Consider the following 13414-nt stretch of genomic DNA (forward strand, 5'->3'; position numbering starts at 1 on the left):
GACTCACTCAGTGCTGTACATGCATGTTGTTTATGTTGTTCATCTTCTACTTTTGCTGTTACTGTCGATGCAGCCTGTACGGTACACTGTGAAACGTTAAGTTTTGGACATTGCCAACTAAATATTTGCTCACAGTTCAATAAGTTGCAATTCAGAAGAGGTGACCAACAGTAGAATTGCCCTGTACAGAGCACTTCTGACCACTCCATTATTGTAGATTTGGCCATTATTAGGACCTTACATCATTTGTCTGTGGCCCACAGCAGCCTGATTAATTTCTCATGTGGCCCCCCATGAAAAATAATTGCCCACCCCTGCTTTAGACCAAAGAGAAAGTCTTAAGAAATCCTTCTCAAATAGTGAGTAGTGACTAAGTGAACAAGGGACTAATTTTGGACAGCCTCTTCGTGTTTTTGTTGTGTCTTTCTCTGACAACATCTTTAGAATCACAGCACTGCCAGGCAAGTTAACAGGTCAGCAGCTGCTCCTGAAACGAGCTCTTCACTTTAATGCTGAGTAATAATGGTAAGTCCAAGCTGACAGATAGTTATTTAGCTTGCTAGTTAGGTAGCATGTGTAGCCTTCTTAAGCTGGATAAAGAGAGAGGTTAGACATGGACCTTTTTCACGGCAGCCATATTGACATGAAATAGTTAGAAGTGTAAACACAGGCGTTACTAATGATACTAATTAAGGTCCTGTTGTTGGTAAAGCAGAGTCACTGGGCTGCTATTACACATGGTTACTCACTGGAAAGACTTTGGTGCACATCTGTGTTTACTCTACTATTTCATTTCAATATGGCTGCTGTGAAAAGGGTCTATATTGTACTGTAACTGTGGACTGTGTGTAATTACAGCAGCAGCCTCTAGTTGAGAATTAACACTATTTCACTGTTGTTGTTGCTATAGTTAGAGCTGTGGAAACAGCTGGTGACGGCTGGGGAACCTAAAAGATTGGCTAAAAGATGGGGGGGCTGCCATTGGGAAAGTACTATTATGAAATATAAACATATTCTTGAGAACTTTTGAAAAAGATACATTGAAATAGTGGGATTAGAATGAAATAAAAATGAATTACAAATTAATGAATTGAGAACAGGTCCATTTATGTGTTTTACTGCATTTTTAATATGACTATTTATTTCATTATGTATTATTTCTTTAGTTAATTCTTAATGTTTAATAATGTTTGTCTACATGTGTCAGCCCTGTGATGAACTGGCGACCGATCCCACCTCTCAGCCTCATGTCGGCTGGGATCGGCTCCAGCTCTCCCACAACCCTTCAGAGGATAAGCGGATATGGATGGATGGATAGATGGATGAACGTTTAATAATGAAAATTTTGGGCTTCTTAAAAACAGCCTTCACAAAAACGAAAATAATTACTTTGAACTTTTAAACTCTTAAAATTGCAGTGTAATATTTGGATAGATTCATTATTTTGTGATCACATAAGCCTATGTGTATTTCTGATTGTGTTATCTGCTTAATGACCATCATCTAAATGTTGTCAGTGATTGATTTGGATTAGAGTTAACGAGACATCCTCCAAGGTAAAAACCCCTTTTGTGTAACATTTATTGCCTATTGATTGATGCATGTGTCATTCTGATACTTATTTGTGGTGCCAGCACTAATCAGTATGTGTTATCTTTATTTTTTTAAGCAATCTCAGATCCCCTTCATCTGTTACTAGTCAATCAACATGGGCTCCTCAAGAACTAATTCAAAGTAATTAACTGCCTAGTGTCACAGTAAGTCTGCACAACTGATCAAAAATTAGGTTATTGAAATCACAATATTAGTTACATGAAAACTGTGACAAACAGGAGTGATGCAATAAACCATTATTGATAACCATGATATTTAAAAAAACAATACTGATATCAAATTAATAATAGACAAATGATCATTTGGTTTAAGTAGTCCAGTGCCTCTTAAACATGTTGTATGCTTAAATTAGTGCTGTTACTTTCTGTTTTCACCTCTTTACCATGTCCATTTAGTGTAGACCCCAACAAATGTTACATCATCATCTTTCATGTTTTAGCAGTAGTTTTGTTATTTTGAAATCAGCCGGGAAGACAAAGAACGAGTACAAGCATTATAGCTTCTCACAAGTTTCATCACTATACAATATTATATTGGTTTTTTGGACAATCACAGTATGATTTTGACCTGAGATTTATATTAGATAATATTATGTCTTATTTAACACTGTCAGTTACATTTACATCAACTCACAAAAACCAACGTAATTATGATTCTACAATTTTATGACTGAACTCAGTCAGACATTTGTGGAATTTCAAAATAAAGGAATATCTTGCAGGATGTAGATTGATATCTTCACTTTGCATTGATCATACTGGATTGTTGAACATAGAATCAATATATCGATCCACACTGATGTATTGTCACACCCCTAGTAGCTAATGTTAGTTTTTAGAGAGAGAAAGTCATGTCATGTCAAGTCATGTTGCTTATGCCTCCGTTAAGTGGGTAGTTTCTCTAATCACATCTTCACTGTATTATCACTCATCAGCTTATGACTAACGGTGACTTTCTTGACTTGTAAAATAATATTTTAAATTGTCAAACTGTAATTTGGGCATGATTCAAATGGGGATCAAGAATTTCTCTCTCTCCACTGACTACTGTTCATGCTTTTTTTAAAATGAGGTGTCATGGTGGTCTACTGAAAGGGGAGGGACTTTACCTCTTTGATGTAAAAAAATAAAATAAAAATATGTGCATATATCGGTTAGGGTGTAACAATAGATGGATCTGTATCTATATCAATTCAGTGTTCAACAATCCAGCATGATTGATGCAAAGTGAAAATACTGATCTACATCATCTTTAAGATTTGACTTTATTTTGAAATTCCCAGGACACGTCTGTGCCACTAATGTCTGCAAGAGTTCAGTCATGAAACTGTCATTCATAGTTTAGTTGCTTTTTGTGACTTGACGTAAATGCAACTGAATGTGTTAAATGGACACGATATCTTCTGATATCGATCGCAGGCGCTTCAGTGGAATCAAATTGAAATCATATTCATCAACAGTTGATCAAAATGAGAAAATATCAGCGAAAATCCAGTAATGTTCCTGTCTGATGTGGAGCCCTTAACCTTTTGCTTTCAGATTAATAGTGTATGATCCTCCCTGAAGGGACCCCTGTCCGTTTGGGGCCCTGTCAATGTCCCTGTCATGAAAACACTACTTCCAAGAAACTGCAGTTGAAAATACAATGGCACAGCCTCTAACCCTTCCACCTCCCACCCCCCTCCTCTCTCTGTCTCTCTCTTTCTCTCTCTCTCTCTTTCTCTCTCTCTCACTCATGTGCTGGAGTGCGCGCTGAGCTGAAGTCGGAGGCGCTCCTCGGGTTTTTGCCAGTGCGCACCACGGCATCGCTCCACATCCCAGAGTACGGACTGTTGCTGCGCCCGGAGCACCTGCAGGCGGAGGAAAAAACAGGGGCGAAGGGGAAGAAGCGCGCTGAGCTGAGGGGACATTAAGGAGCTGGGGTGAAGGAGAAGGGGCTGGACCCGGCGGGAGGAGCGCACCATGGCCTCAAAGGAGACCACAGCGGCGGGATTCGTCAACGTCAGCAGGGAGATCACAGGTGAGCTCCAGCACGAGTTTTCAGGAGAAGTAGGACCCGCTTTAGGACGCGTGGTGTTAGTTTGTCTTTACTCAGCTGCTCTTTAAATCGTTTCATTGCAACGGAGTTATCACCGCAGGCAAGTGCAGGAAATGTCTCCCAAGGCAAAAGCAGAGTTAATGGCTGATGAAGCCGGTGGAGAAGATTGTAATTCCATCGATCTCGGAGCGGCAGCGTTCACTTTCGGATTGATTTGGCGTAACGATCCGCTGCGAAATTTATCGCGCACAGGAGTCCTGTAGCGCTGGCAGAGTTATGTTGAAGTGTTGCTGTGCATGTGAGCGCGTCGTGGCTCGGATGTGCATTCATTAGGAGTTTTCATCTCTTTCTTTTTTGCCTGTGTGCGTGGGAGTTATTGCGCGACTGGGAGCGCTTTGCGTGCAGCAGCAGGCAGCATGGGTTCAGCTGCACACAGGCTGAGCCTCCCTCTCTGCTGGGGAGATTGGACTAAACAACACACACACACACACTCTGTTTGGATGATCAGGTGTTAAAGAAGGTGTATCTCTCACTGCTAATTATCTTGACGCGGGCGAGTTAAATCCCGCTGTTTACCAGATCAACCTGGTCAAGCTCCGTCTGTCTGGCCTGGTGATCAGAGCCAGGAGGCATTAGGCCATTAACACACCTGTCAGTTGAGGACAAGGTGGGGAGGGGTGAAGATAGGGGTTCATAAGGGGGGTTAAATCCATGAATGTAGGGCCCGACCGATATTGGATGTTTGGGGCCGATGACGATATTAGGTAGTAAAATACTATCAATATCGTAGCAAGCACCAACCTGGATTTCAATGTTGCTTTCTAGTTGTAAACTGGTTTACAGTCGGTTTGTGCAAGACCTCTTTTCTTGCTCTTGTCAACTGGCTAAAGACTAAAATTTTTGTTTTAATTATTCTGATAATTTGTTCAGTTGTAGGTTGAGAGACAGTACTGATTAGTGTGAAGGCAAGTCATATTTCACTGGTTGGTGAGATCCGGTCCACGCTGTGCACGCTGCTGCAGCCGAACATGCACGCACACTTAAAACGACAAGAGATTCTGGTGGACGAGGGGTTTAATTTATAGGGGTTTCATCCAGGCAACCCAGGTTTGAGTCCCACATGTGCCCTTTTTTTCTGGCTTTTAACTGAGAAATTTGGATGTAGTTTCTTAATGATGGTCTAAAGCAACCTCCACGTTGTAGAGGAAAAAAAATTACTGTCGTAAATCCTGGTAAAATATAGTCTAAATATGAACACTCAGTCGTCTTCAAATAGATTATATATATTCAAAATGATATCTGAAACCTGACAGAGTAAACTTTCACCAGTATTCTTTTTAAAATGAAAAATATCTATAAATAAAAAACACAAATATGTCTAAATATATGTGTATATTAAACCTGAACGCTAACAATTTAAAACAATCTGCATTATAATAAACATATATGGTGATACCAATATAGACAAATATAGTTATATGATATATAAGTTATATGTTCGTATGTTTTTATTTGTTACGTCTGTTTTTTAATATGTCATCATATGTTTAGCATTTCAAAATCTAAATGCTTTGCAGTTGTATAGCTGTGATAGGCCAGTATTGGGATGATAATGTTAATCAGTTTATATAATCGGTCGGTTGGGCTTTGTATTGGCAAGAATCTGTCGATACAGGGGTTAGGATTCATTATATTGTGATACTGTGACAAAGTGATATGTTGCTATTTTTTTAATCTAACTTTGGAAAAACTGTCATAGTTTAAAGAACATACCACTGTATGCATAAAATCTGAGTTACAAAAAGTTTACATCATGCAATCAAACCAGTAAAAATAGGTAACAGCACTGCTGTCTAGTCGGTCGGGTCTTTAAACACAACACAAACTGGACCACAGCCACAAACATTTGCATGCATCACAATATCATGTTAAATGTCACAATACTCAAGTATATTGATATTTTTTTTACACCCCTGTCAGTCGGGATCTACATCAAAGGGGAACATCCTGGTTGTTCCTGCCCCTCTTCACCCCTTTGGGAGCAGATGCTGAGGTCACACCAGCAGGCCAGGTCTTGGGGGAGACCACAGAGTGTGTTAAAAGGTTTAAGCGATTGGGCCTTACCCAGCTTAATGTCAATAACTCTCTGTTTGTCTGCGGCTGATCCTTCCTTCGATCTGCCGGTGTGACCCCCCCCACTACACCCCACCCCGCCCCGTCCCTGTCTCGTCCTCCCCGCATCTGCTGCTGCTCGCTCAAGTGTGAGAGCCAACTTCATGGCTGTTGCTGGAATGTGAGAATTATGAGTGTGCAGTAGAGAGAGAGAGTGAGAGTTGGGAGAATGTGACACAATGGAGCATCGTGACACAGCATGGCGTGCTGTATCTCCATCTGGTGGGCTCATATTTATCATGGGTGGCCCCGCTTGAAATGTGCATGTGGCACAGCTTGCAGACATATGTGTGTGTTTGCGGTTTGAGGATATAGGTTGACATTGTGTTTGTGAAGAGCAGGTTGTACCGCGCTGGTTGTGGTGGAGGAGATGTAAATGGCGGAGGCCTCCGGTGCGGTTCAGTGAGCTTCAGCAGGGTCGTGTGGTGTGGTTGAGTAGAGGCCCCTAAAGATTGCAGCTCTGGGTCCTGTGGTCGGTTCCATTGAGATGAGCCGGGCGGCTTCTTTCTTTCTTTCTTTCTTTCATTCTTTCTTTCTCTCTTTCTGTGAGGCTAAAAATAGCCCCGTTATGAGTCCTCTACAGCTAGAGTGTGTGTGTGTGTGTGTGTGTGTGTGTGTGTGTGTGTGTGTGTGTGTGTCTGTCTGTCTGCCTGTCCTCATGTTTGTGTCTTTGTAGCTGTCTACTTGTCTCTGTGACTGTTCACCCCCAGTGCGGCTGTCTTTAAAGGAGTAATCCACCAGTCTATCCCTAAGCTGAAAATCAAAGCCAAAATGCAACGACAGCATCATCAGAATCAAAATGATGATTTTATTGGAAGATGGGCACATTTTCTGACACACAGCCATATCCAGGTACCACGCTAGAACTAATTTGGATGGAAATTTTCAAACAAAAGCTCTCAGATAAGAGTCACTGATTAATTTCCATGGGGTCATGTCCTAAAAGTGTCACCTGCTGGCGTCCTAATACTAATGCACAATGTAGGAGGGTGTCAGATTAAAAGAAAACCCATCATAGGGTCATCAGTTTCTTTTGTGAGGTTTCTGGCCACCAAAATCCTCCACAAAAGCTTCAGTGCTCCTGCATAGCATGTATAAAAGAGTACTCCCTTGCTATAGCGTTGCACTCGTGTAACATTGTGGGGGGAAAAAGGATCAAAATCAATGCAGCAGAACCAGAGACATCATCTTTTTTACTCCATGCCTTCTTCCTCCTTGGGAAAAACTGGTGTCTACTAGTACTGCAACTAGCAATTTTTCTCGTTATCAAAAAAAGCAGCAAATCCTTACATTGAAGAAGCTCTAAGCAGCAAATGTTTGACAGTTTTGTGTGAAAAATGACATTTCATGATTCATGATGAGTGGGAATGGTATTTGTTGCACCACAATTTTAATTTTCACTCAAGAAAAAAATGATGTGATGTTGTTGTGGTCTGTATCAAACATGTTTTCATTCATATGGAGAACAAGATTAGCAGGCCAGGGCACTTTTTTGTCACAAATTTTCCCATCATTAAAAAAACTGGGGTCTCCATGATTTGGATATTGCACTTGGCCACGCTGTGTATTTTGGTTAACTGTGTAGCCATAATGGGCAGATGTGCAAAATTCAAGTATCAGAATCTGTATAGGTATTCTCTCTATTCTGCTCTGTATCTCTATTTATAAAATATTAGAAAATAGTGAAAAATCTTCTAGATTACTTAACGGTGTCTTCACATTTATCAAGCACACATAAAGTGACTTAAAGGATTAATAAGGTATCAAAATAATTGCTGATTAATTTGCTGTAGTATTTGCTTTTGCTCTACTTTTGACTGTGTCACATGGGCTTCGGCTGAGTTTTGCTCACTTAACATTGTATGTTAAAACTTTCCATTATTAGGATCACTTTTAGGATTGTTGTCCATGTTGCCTTAAATGTTGGGATGAACAGTCCACTCTTGACCTTGAGCAAACACAAAGCGTGTCACAGATGTTGGTGTTTGACAGTTGTGGTGGAGAGGAGAGCAGCTGCTGCTGCTATCACTGCTGACGTTAGCCACACTGTGTAGCAGGCTGGCAGCTAACATCAGCTCCGTGATGTTTATCCGCAGACACTGTGACCCTCTTCGGTCTGAAAAGGTGAAGCATTTAGTGCGTTGTCATGTTTTGTAGGTTAACGTGCAATGTTTTTATTGCATTGCGATTCATTTTGCCTTCAATCGATGGGGAACTTAATCGCCAGGAACATTCGTAGCACCAGTACTCACCTTATTAAATGAACTGGGTATCAACCCAATCCACATTAAAATCTACTTCTTTTGTCATTGTTGTTAGAAAATTCAGTGAATCCACTGATACACAGTCTCACCGGGCTGTTGACAGAATGTTGAGCACCACAGCAGTCCCTTGAGCACAATATTGTCTTATATATCAATATTTGCCAGCAGTTGTTATTCACTCTCATCACTTCAGCGGCAGTGTCACAGCAGGAGCCCCCTTGTTTTCTGTTCTGCTTCTTTCGTTTGTTGTAGTGAGTTAATGCCACTTCATGAATATCAACCTCCAGCTTCCTGTCATAGTTAAGAAAAAGTGATGTGTAGTTATATAGAGGAATAACCCAATCGGATTCATGCAGCGAGGTACAGATGGGGAAAAAACAGCCCTGTTGTTGGAGCGGCGCTATCATCATCCTGAGTTAAGGTATCAGAATTGGTACAAGGAGACAAAATCCGTGCATCCGTAATGATTCTTCACCAATTTATTCAGGTTTTTCCTTTCATTTATCACCCAGCTGTATATTTGAATTTATTGATTTCCTCCATAAAAGCTTTTTACAGTGTCTCTGAGTGCATCTCAGGGCAGTGCTTTTCATTCTGTGATGTGTTTACATTATGTAATTAGCTCCCCCGTTTTTTACCCTTTTTTTCTCTGCTCTTCTCTCCAGAGAGCATCAGGAAGGTGCTGGACAAGCAGGCCATTAAGTTTGTGCGAGCCATCAAGCAGGACACGAGGAGCGGCAAAACAGAGGACAGGATTCTGGTGAGAGACGCCAACACCCTCACACCAAACAACTGTTGCCCGGGCTGCTGTCACATTAGGTCACCTGAAGGAGATATTCATTGTTAAAGGGACAGTTTGCATTATTTGAAGTTTGGAGTACCAGCATGGAAGCTAAGTGGCGTACTGCTGTGGACAGGATCAGCAGCAAAACATGTTTAAGCCTCTTAAGAAAGGCCTATATGATAAAATACTATATCAATTTAGCTCAACCAGAGTCCATTGGCAAAATCACTAATTTTACCTCGCAGTATCTGGAAGTTGCTGGTCTATTGTTGCCTTGATCTAAAGCTTGTCTGTATTATTGTGTGACTGGTGTTTTAAAAGGTTAGCTCACATTCACTGAAGTCACAAAATAGCACAAACTAACAGATCAAGGCAGCAGGAGACTCCTGTGTTCTGCGAAATAAAATTACTGATTTTGCAAATGGAGTCTGGTTGAAGGAAAGGGGAATGACATTTGGCCAACATAATACTGATTTTTTTTTTAACTGGGGCTTTTTAAGTGGCTTAAATACATTTCTCCACAGCAGGACATTGCTTAGCTTCTGTGCCACTACTCCAAACTGTGGGCATGTCAACCCACATCTACTGTGGCTAATACACCGACTATCGATAAGAACCTCATACAACCGTGCTTGAAATAATCCAAACTATCCCTTTAAAGCGAAAGCGTCTTCACATGTGAGCTGTTGAATATGGAACAGAGGGACACTGACACCTCGCAGACAAAATGGAAATCAATGGAAGTTAATTGCGGTAAAATGAAAGAGCCATAAGAAGGCACAGATTACACATCCTGAGACACACAACAGACGCGTTGAAAATCAGGCTTAAGACAGATGCTGCCTAAGCAGAGTAAAGTGGACACCATGCCATGGCCTACTGAGTCCATCCTCAGAGTTTATTAGATGTGGCAGGATGGCCTTAATGCCACGGGCAAGAGTGTGGTCTGTGTGTGTGCGCGTGTTTGTGTGTGTGTGTGTGTGAGCCCGACATGTTGTACATACAGGGGCATCATTTATTGTTTTCTCTGAGGAAGCCTGTATGCCAGAGGGTGTGTGGGCAGCGCGTGACGTGTTCAAGGAGCCTGCGCGAGCCAAGGCCACCTTTGTTGTTGAGAAATTGTCAACTAGTTGGACACGCGAGTGACTGATCAGTTACTCACTCGCGGTTGTTATGTGCGAGAGCGAGCTCATTTCCTCCCCTGTGGACGACAAAAAAGACAAGCTGATAAGCCAATCAAAACTATTAATCAGTGCTCCTCTCAGTTTTTCATCTCTGCCATTATTTCTCCGTCCCACCCCCCCACCCCCCCTCCACCTCCATCTATCTCCATCATTACCACACCCCCCTCCTCTATTTTTGTCATCTCCTCTCTTTGTTCCCTCTCCCTCCCTCCCTTCTTATCTGTCCATCTCAATTATTCTCCACCCCGTCATCACCCTCCTCCTCCTCCTCCCCTCTACCTCCACCACCACCACCACGCCAGCCGCCTCTCACTTTCTCTCCGTCTCTCCCCTTTATGCCCTTCCCTCTTCCCTCCATCTTTACTCAAACCTGTAAAAGGGTATTGAGCTCCTCTCTCCATCAGAAGCAATTCAATTAGGTCTCTGCCTTATGAAGGTTTTTTTTTTTTACTATCCAAATGGGCCTTGGCTGCTGCTGCTGCCACTGCTCCAAATTCTTTCAAGGGAAGGCAGACGAGGGTGGGGGAGATGGATATAAGCATTCATTCTAGCTCGTTGTCAAGGTCTCCCCCTCTAAAAGGCAATCTTTTCACTCTAATGGATAAATTTGTTTGGATGTATGAAGGGTGAACAGATGAGGGAGTTTGTAAATAGACTGTTTGTTTCAGTCTCACTGGGTATTGTGCACAACCTATTCACTCATGCTTGAAGATGTCATACATGGTAGTTGGGGAAAGTGGAATATTTTAGGATTGCTTTCTAATACAGAGACGAGACTTAAGTCTTGGAAATCATTTTTTTCTAAGCCTGCAGGCTTAGGCGAGGCCTTCTTTTACCTTTATCCTCCCTTTCATGTGAATCCACCCTTCACAGCTGACGTGGATTTTGCAGGTCAAATCTGAGCAGGATCGCAGCTTTCATCACGATTCTTCTAGTTTGTGTAAAGAAGAAGTTTTTATTATGTTATCCATCAAGTTTATATCGACTGTGTACAAGTCTTTGTTCTACATCTTGCTCTTTCTTTTTTTGCCCCCTTTTCCCTCCGGAGACTGCTGGTATCCAGCTGTCGGTGTGTGTTGACTGTACCAGCCATCACGCTGCGACACACACACACGCCCAGGGTTTACCCCCCCCCCCCCCACCCATCTCAGACAGACACAGGGATGGCTCAGCATGACATCCGAATGGCACCCACGGCAATGCGTTGGGGAGCATCAACATTCATGTTTCCATCACGGGGCGTGCATGCAACAAACACATGCGCTCACACAGGCTCAGGCGCACGGTCTGACATGTGCAGGAGGCATCCACGCAGACACACATGCTTCAGTGCATCAAAACTTGCCCGCATACACACTCTTATGGCCATTATTAGATCACCCTATTTGAAGATTAGAGGCAACTCAAGAAAACAAAGCATCTTCAAAGGCGGGGGGGAGCTGAGGAGGGAGGGAGGGAGGGAGGGAGGGTGTGATGGAAGAGGAGGGGAGGGCACGCCACAAGAGGAAAGGGAATGGAGGAAGGAGCGGAGGGAGAGAGGGGGGTGGAGGAAATCTCGGGTGTGTTGTGATGCCCCAGTTGCCGATTTGGTTCTTCCGCCACTTATTTATCGTGATCAGTCGCTCTGCGTTATCCTCTGTTGCCTCTGCGGTTCCCTCGCTCCGATCTAATAATGGGCCTATTACTGGCTGAGATTGCCACTGTTTGACAGTCCTGAGCACACTCGGGTGCTTCAGACGCTTATTTCCACTTAGGTTCTGTGGTTACGTGGAGGTCCCGCTCATCAGACTCAGCCGGACTGAGGTTTGAGGTCGAGCTACTGGTGGTGCAGCATTTAAAGATCTGGTTGTGGTTTGCACGCTCAGTGTTTGTGGCTGTTATTTGGGAAGTTGGTGGGATTAAATACAATAATGATTGATGGTCAGTAATCACTTTTAAAGTAGCTTTGTTCTGCACGAAAATAATTTTTAAAGTCATTAAGCGTGAACTTCTTCATCTAACCCTTTAATGATCTCACCCAGACAAAAACTCTCCATTATCAAGGGGCATTATGACATGGTTTAATTACACATCTCTTTTTATGGACTAGAGCAATTAATTGACACAAGAAAGGGATGCATCCCCCTTGTTAACCTGCTATTCCCCCCTCTCCCCATCTCCTCATCTGCTAGTAGCAGAGAGAGTGCAGGGGGGAGAGGGTTTGTTTCAGTTCAATATGTTGATCACTGATCCTTTATTGAACTGAGCTTAGAATCTGTGGCTCTGACCATGCCTCTGAAATACCAGGAGCCTAACTGTGTTGTGTATAGAGAAATCCATGGCTGTCTGTGGTGCTGAAGTAGCAGATGGGTTTGTAATTGTCTGAGTGGTTCGTGAGTTGGTTTGCCCATCATGGATGGTGATAGATCCTCTTTTTTTGTGTTTTTCTACAAACCGCAGTCGACTTGTTTTCCCTTTCACTTCAATCTGCAATACGCCCTGAGCACAGATGTCTCCGCCCGCAGTGATCAGAGTGATGTTTGCCAATGTCTACAACTGTTATTATGATTAAATTTGGCTTTGTTGAATCATTATTACCAATATTATCTTGTAAAGAAAAAAAAAAAAAAGACTTTTCTACAGATCATTAGAGCATGCAAAGCATTTGAAAAATCATTACAAAGTCATCAGACATTTTGGGGGTATTAATTCACTCTCTGTGTTCAGTGAGCAGTCTGTCATTAAACTAAATCAAAAAATTTAAATACTCATGAAAACACCCCAAACAGGAGACACACTGAGTATTTATTTTTTTTTTTGGTCATTAATTTCCTAGAAGGAAGCCACTTTAAAAGATCTGGTTTTGAAAACTGCATTAACTGGGCTCTAACATGTGCGACTTTTCTTTCCAACAGGATGGAAAGTGCAGCACTGTGCGTCATGTCTGCTTGGCATGCAAACAGCTAAGCTAACTTTAGCAGTGGATTTAGCTAAATTCATAAATTTTCACAAATCTCACAGCCCCGTCTGACTGCTGACATTTCTATGTGTTTTATATTTACTGGCGAGATTGTGGTATGTTTTTAATGTTGTGTTATAGAGTTGGGGGAACTCTGCATCACTCTCTTTTCTTCCATCACTCTCTCCCTCATCTGCTTGCATATGTGGCGTCTCGGTACGTCATCACATACAACTGTTATCACCTTAGGTGCGCTTTTACAGGCCAGTTGCAGCTGAGGTCAAACTTTAAATGTACTTATTTTCCTTTTCAGTTCCTTCTGATACTGTTTCACTGTATTGTCATTCAGTGACTGCTACTTCTGTCTGCTCTGCACATTGCGTGTAAGAAGGATCCCTCCTGCGTTTCTTTCTTATGGAGT

At 42.3% G+C, this 13414-nt stretch overlaps 1 protein-coding gene across 1 annotated transcript in view; it reads left to right on the forward strand.

The window, feature by feature from the left end:
- The first annotated feature begins 2927 nt into the window (after positions 1 to 2927).
- carmil3 (capping protein regulator and myosin 1 linker 3) overlaps positions 2928 to 13414 on the forward strand; it is a 116131-nt gene continuing 105644 nt past the window's right edge. Inside the window, exons 1-2 of the mRNA XM_084732438.1 lie at positions 2928 to 3633; positions 8753 to 8847. Coding sequence (XP_084588564.1) covers positions 3576 to 3633; positions 8753 to 8847 — 153 coding nt within the window. The 5' untranslated portion in view covers positions 2928 to 3575. The remainder of the gene's footprint in view (positions 3634 to 8752; positions 8848 to 13414) is intronic.

This window comes from Lutjanus erythropterus, chromosome 12, assembly GCF_056507025.1.
Source record: "Lutjanus erythropterus isolate fLutEry1 chromosome 12, fLutEry1.hap2, whole genome shotgun sequence".
In the NCBI taxonomy this organism is placed as follows: domain Eukaryota; kingdom Metazoa; phylum Chordata; class Actinopteri; order Lutjaniformes; family Lutjanidae; genus Lutjanus; species Lutjanus erythropterus.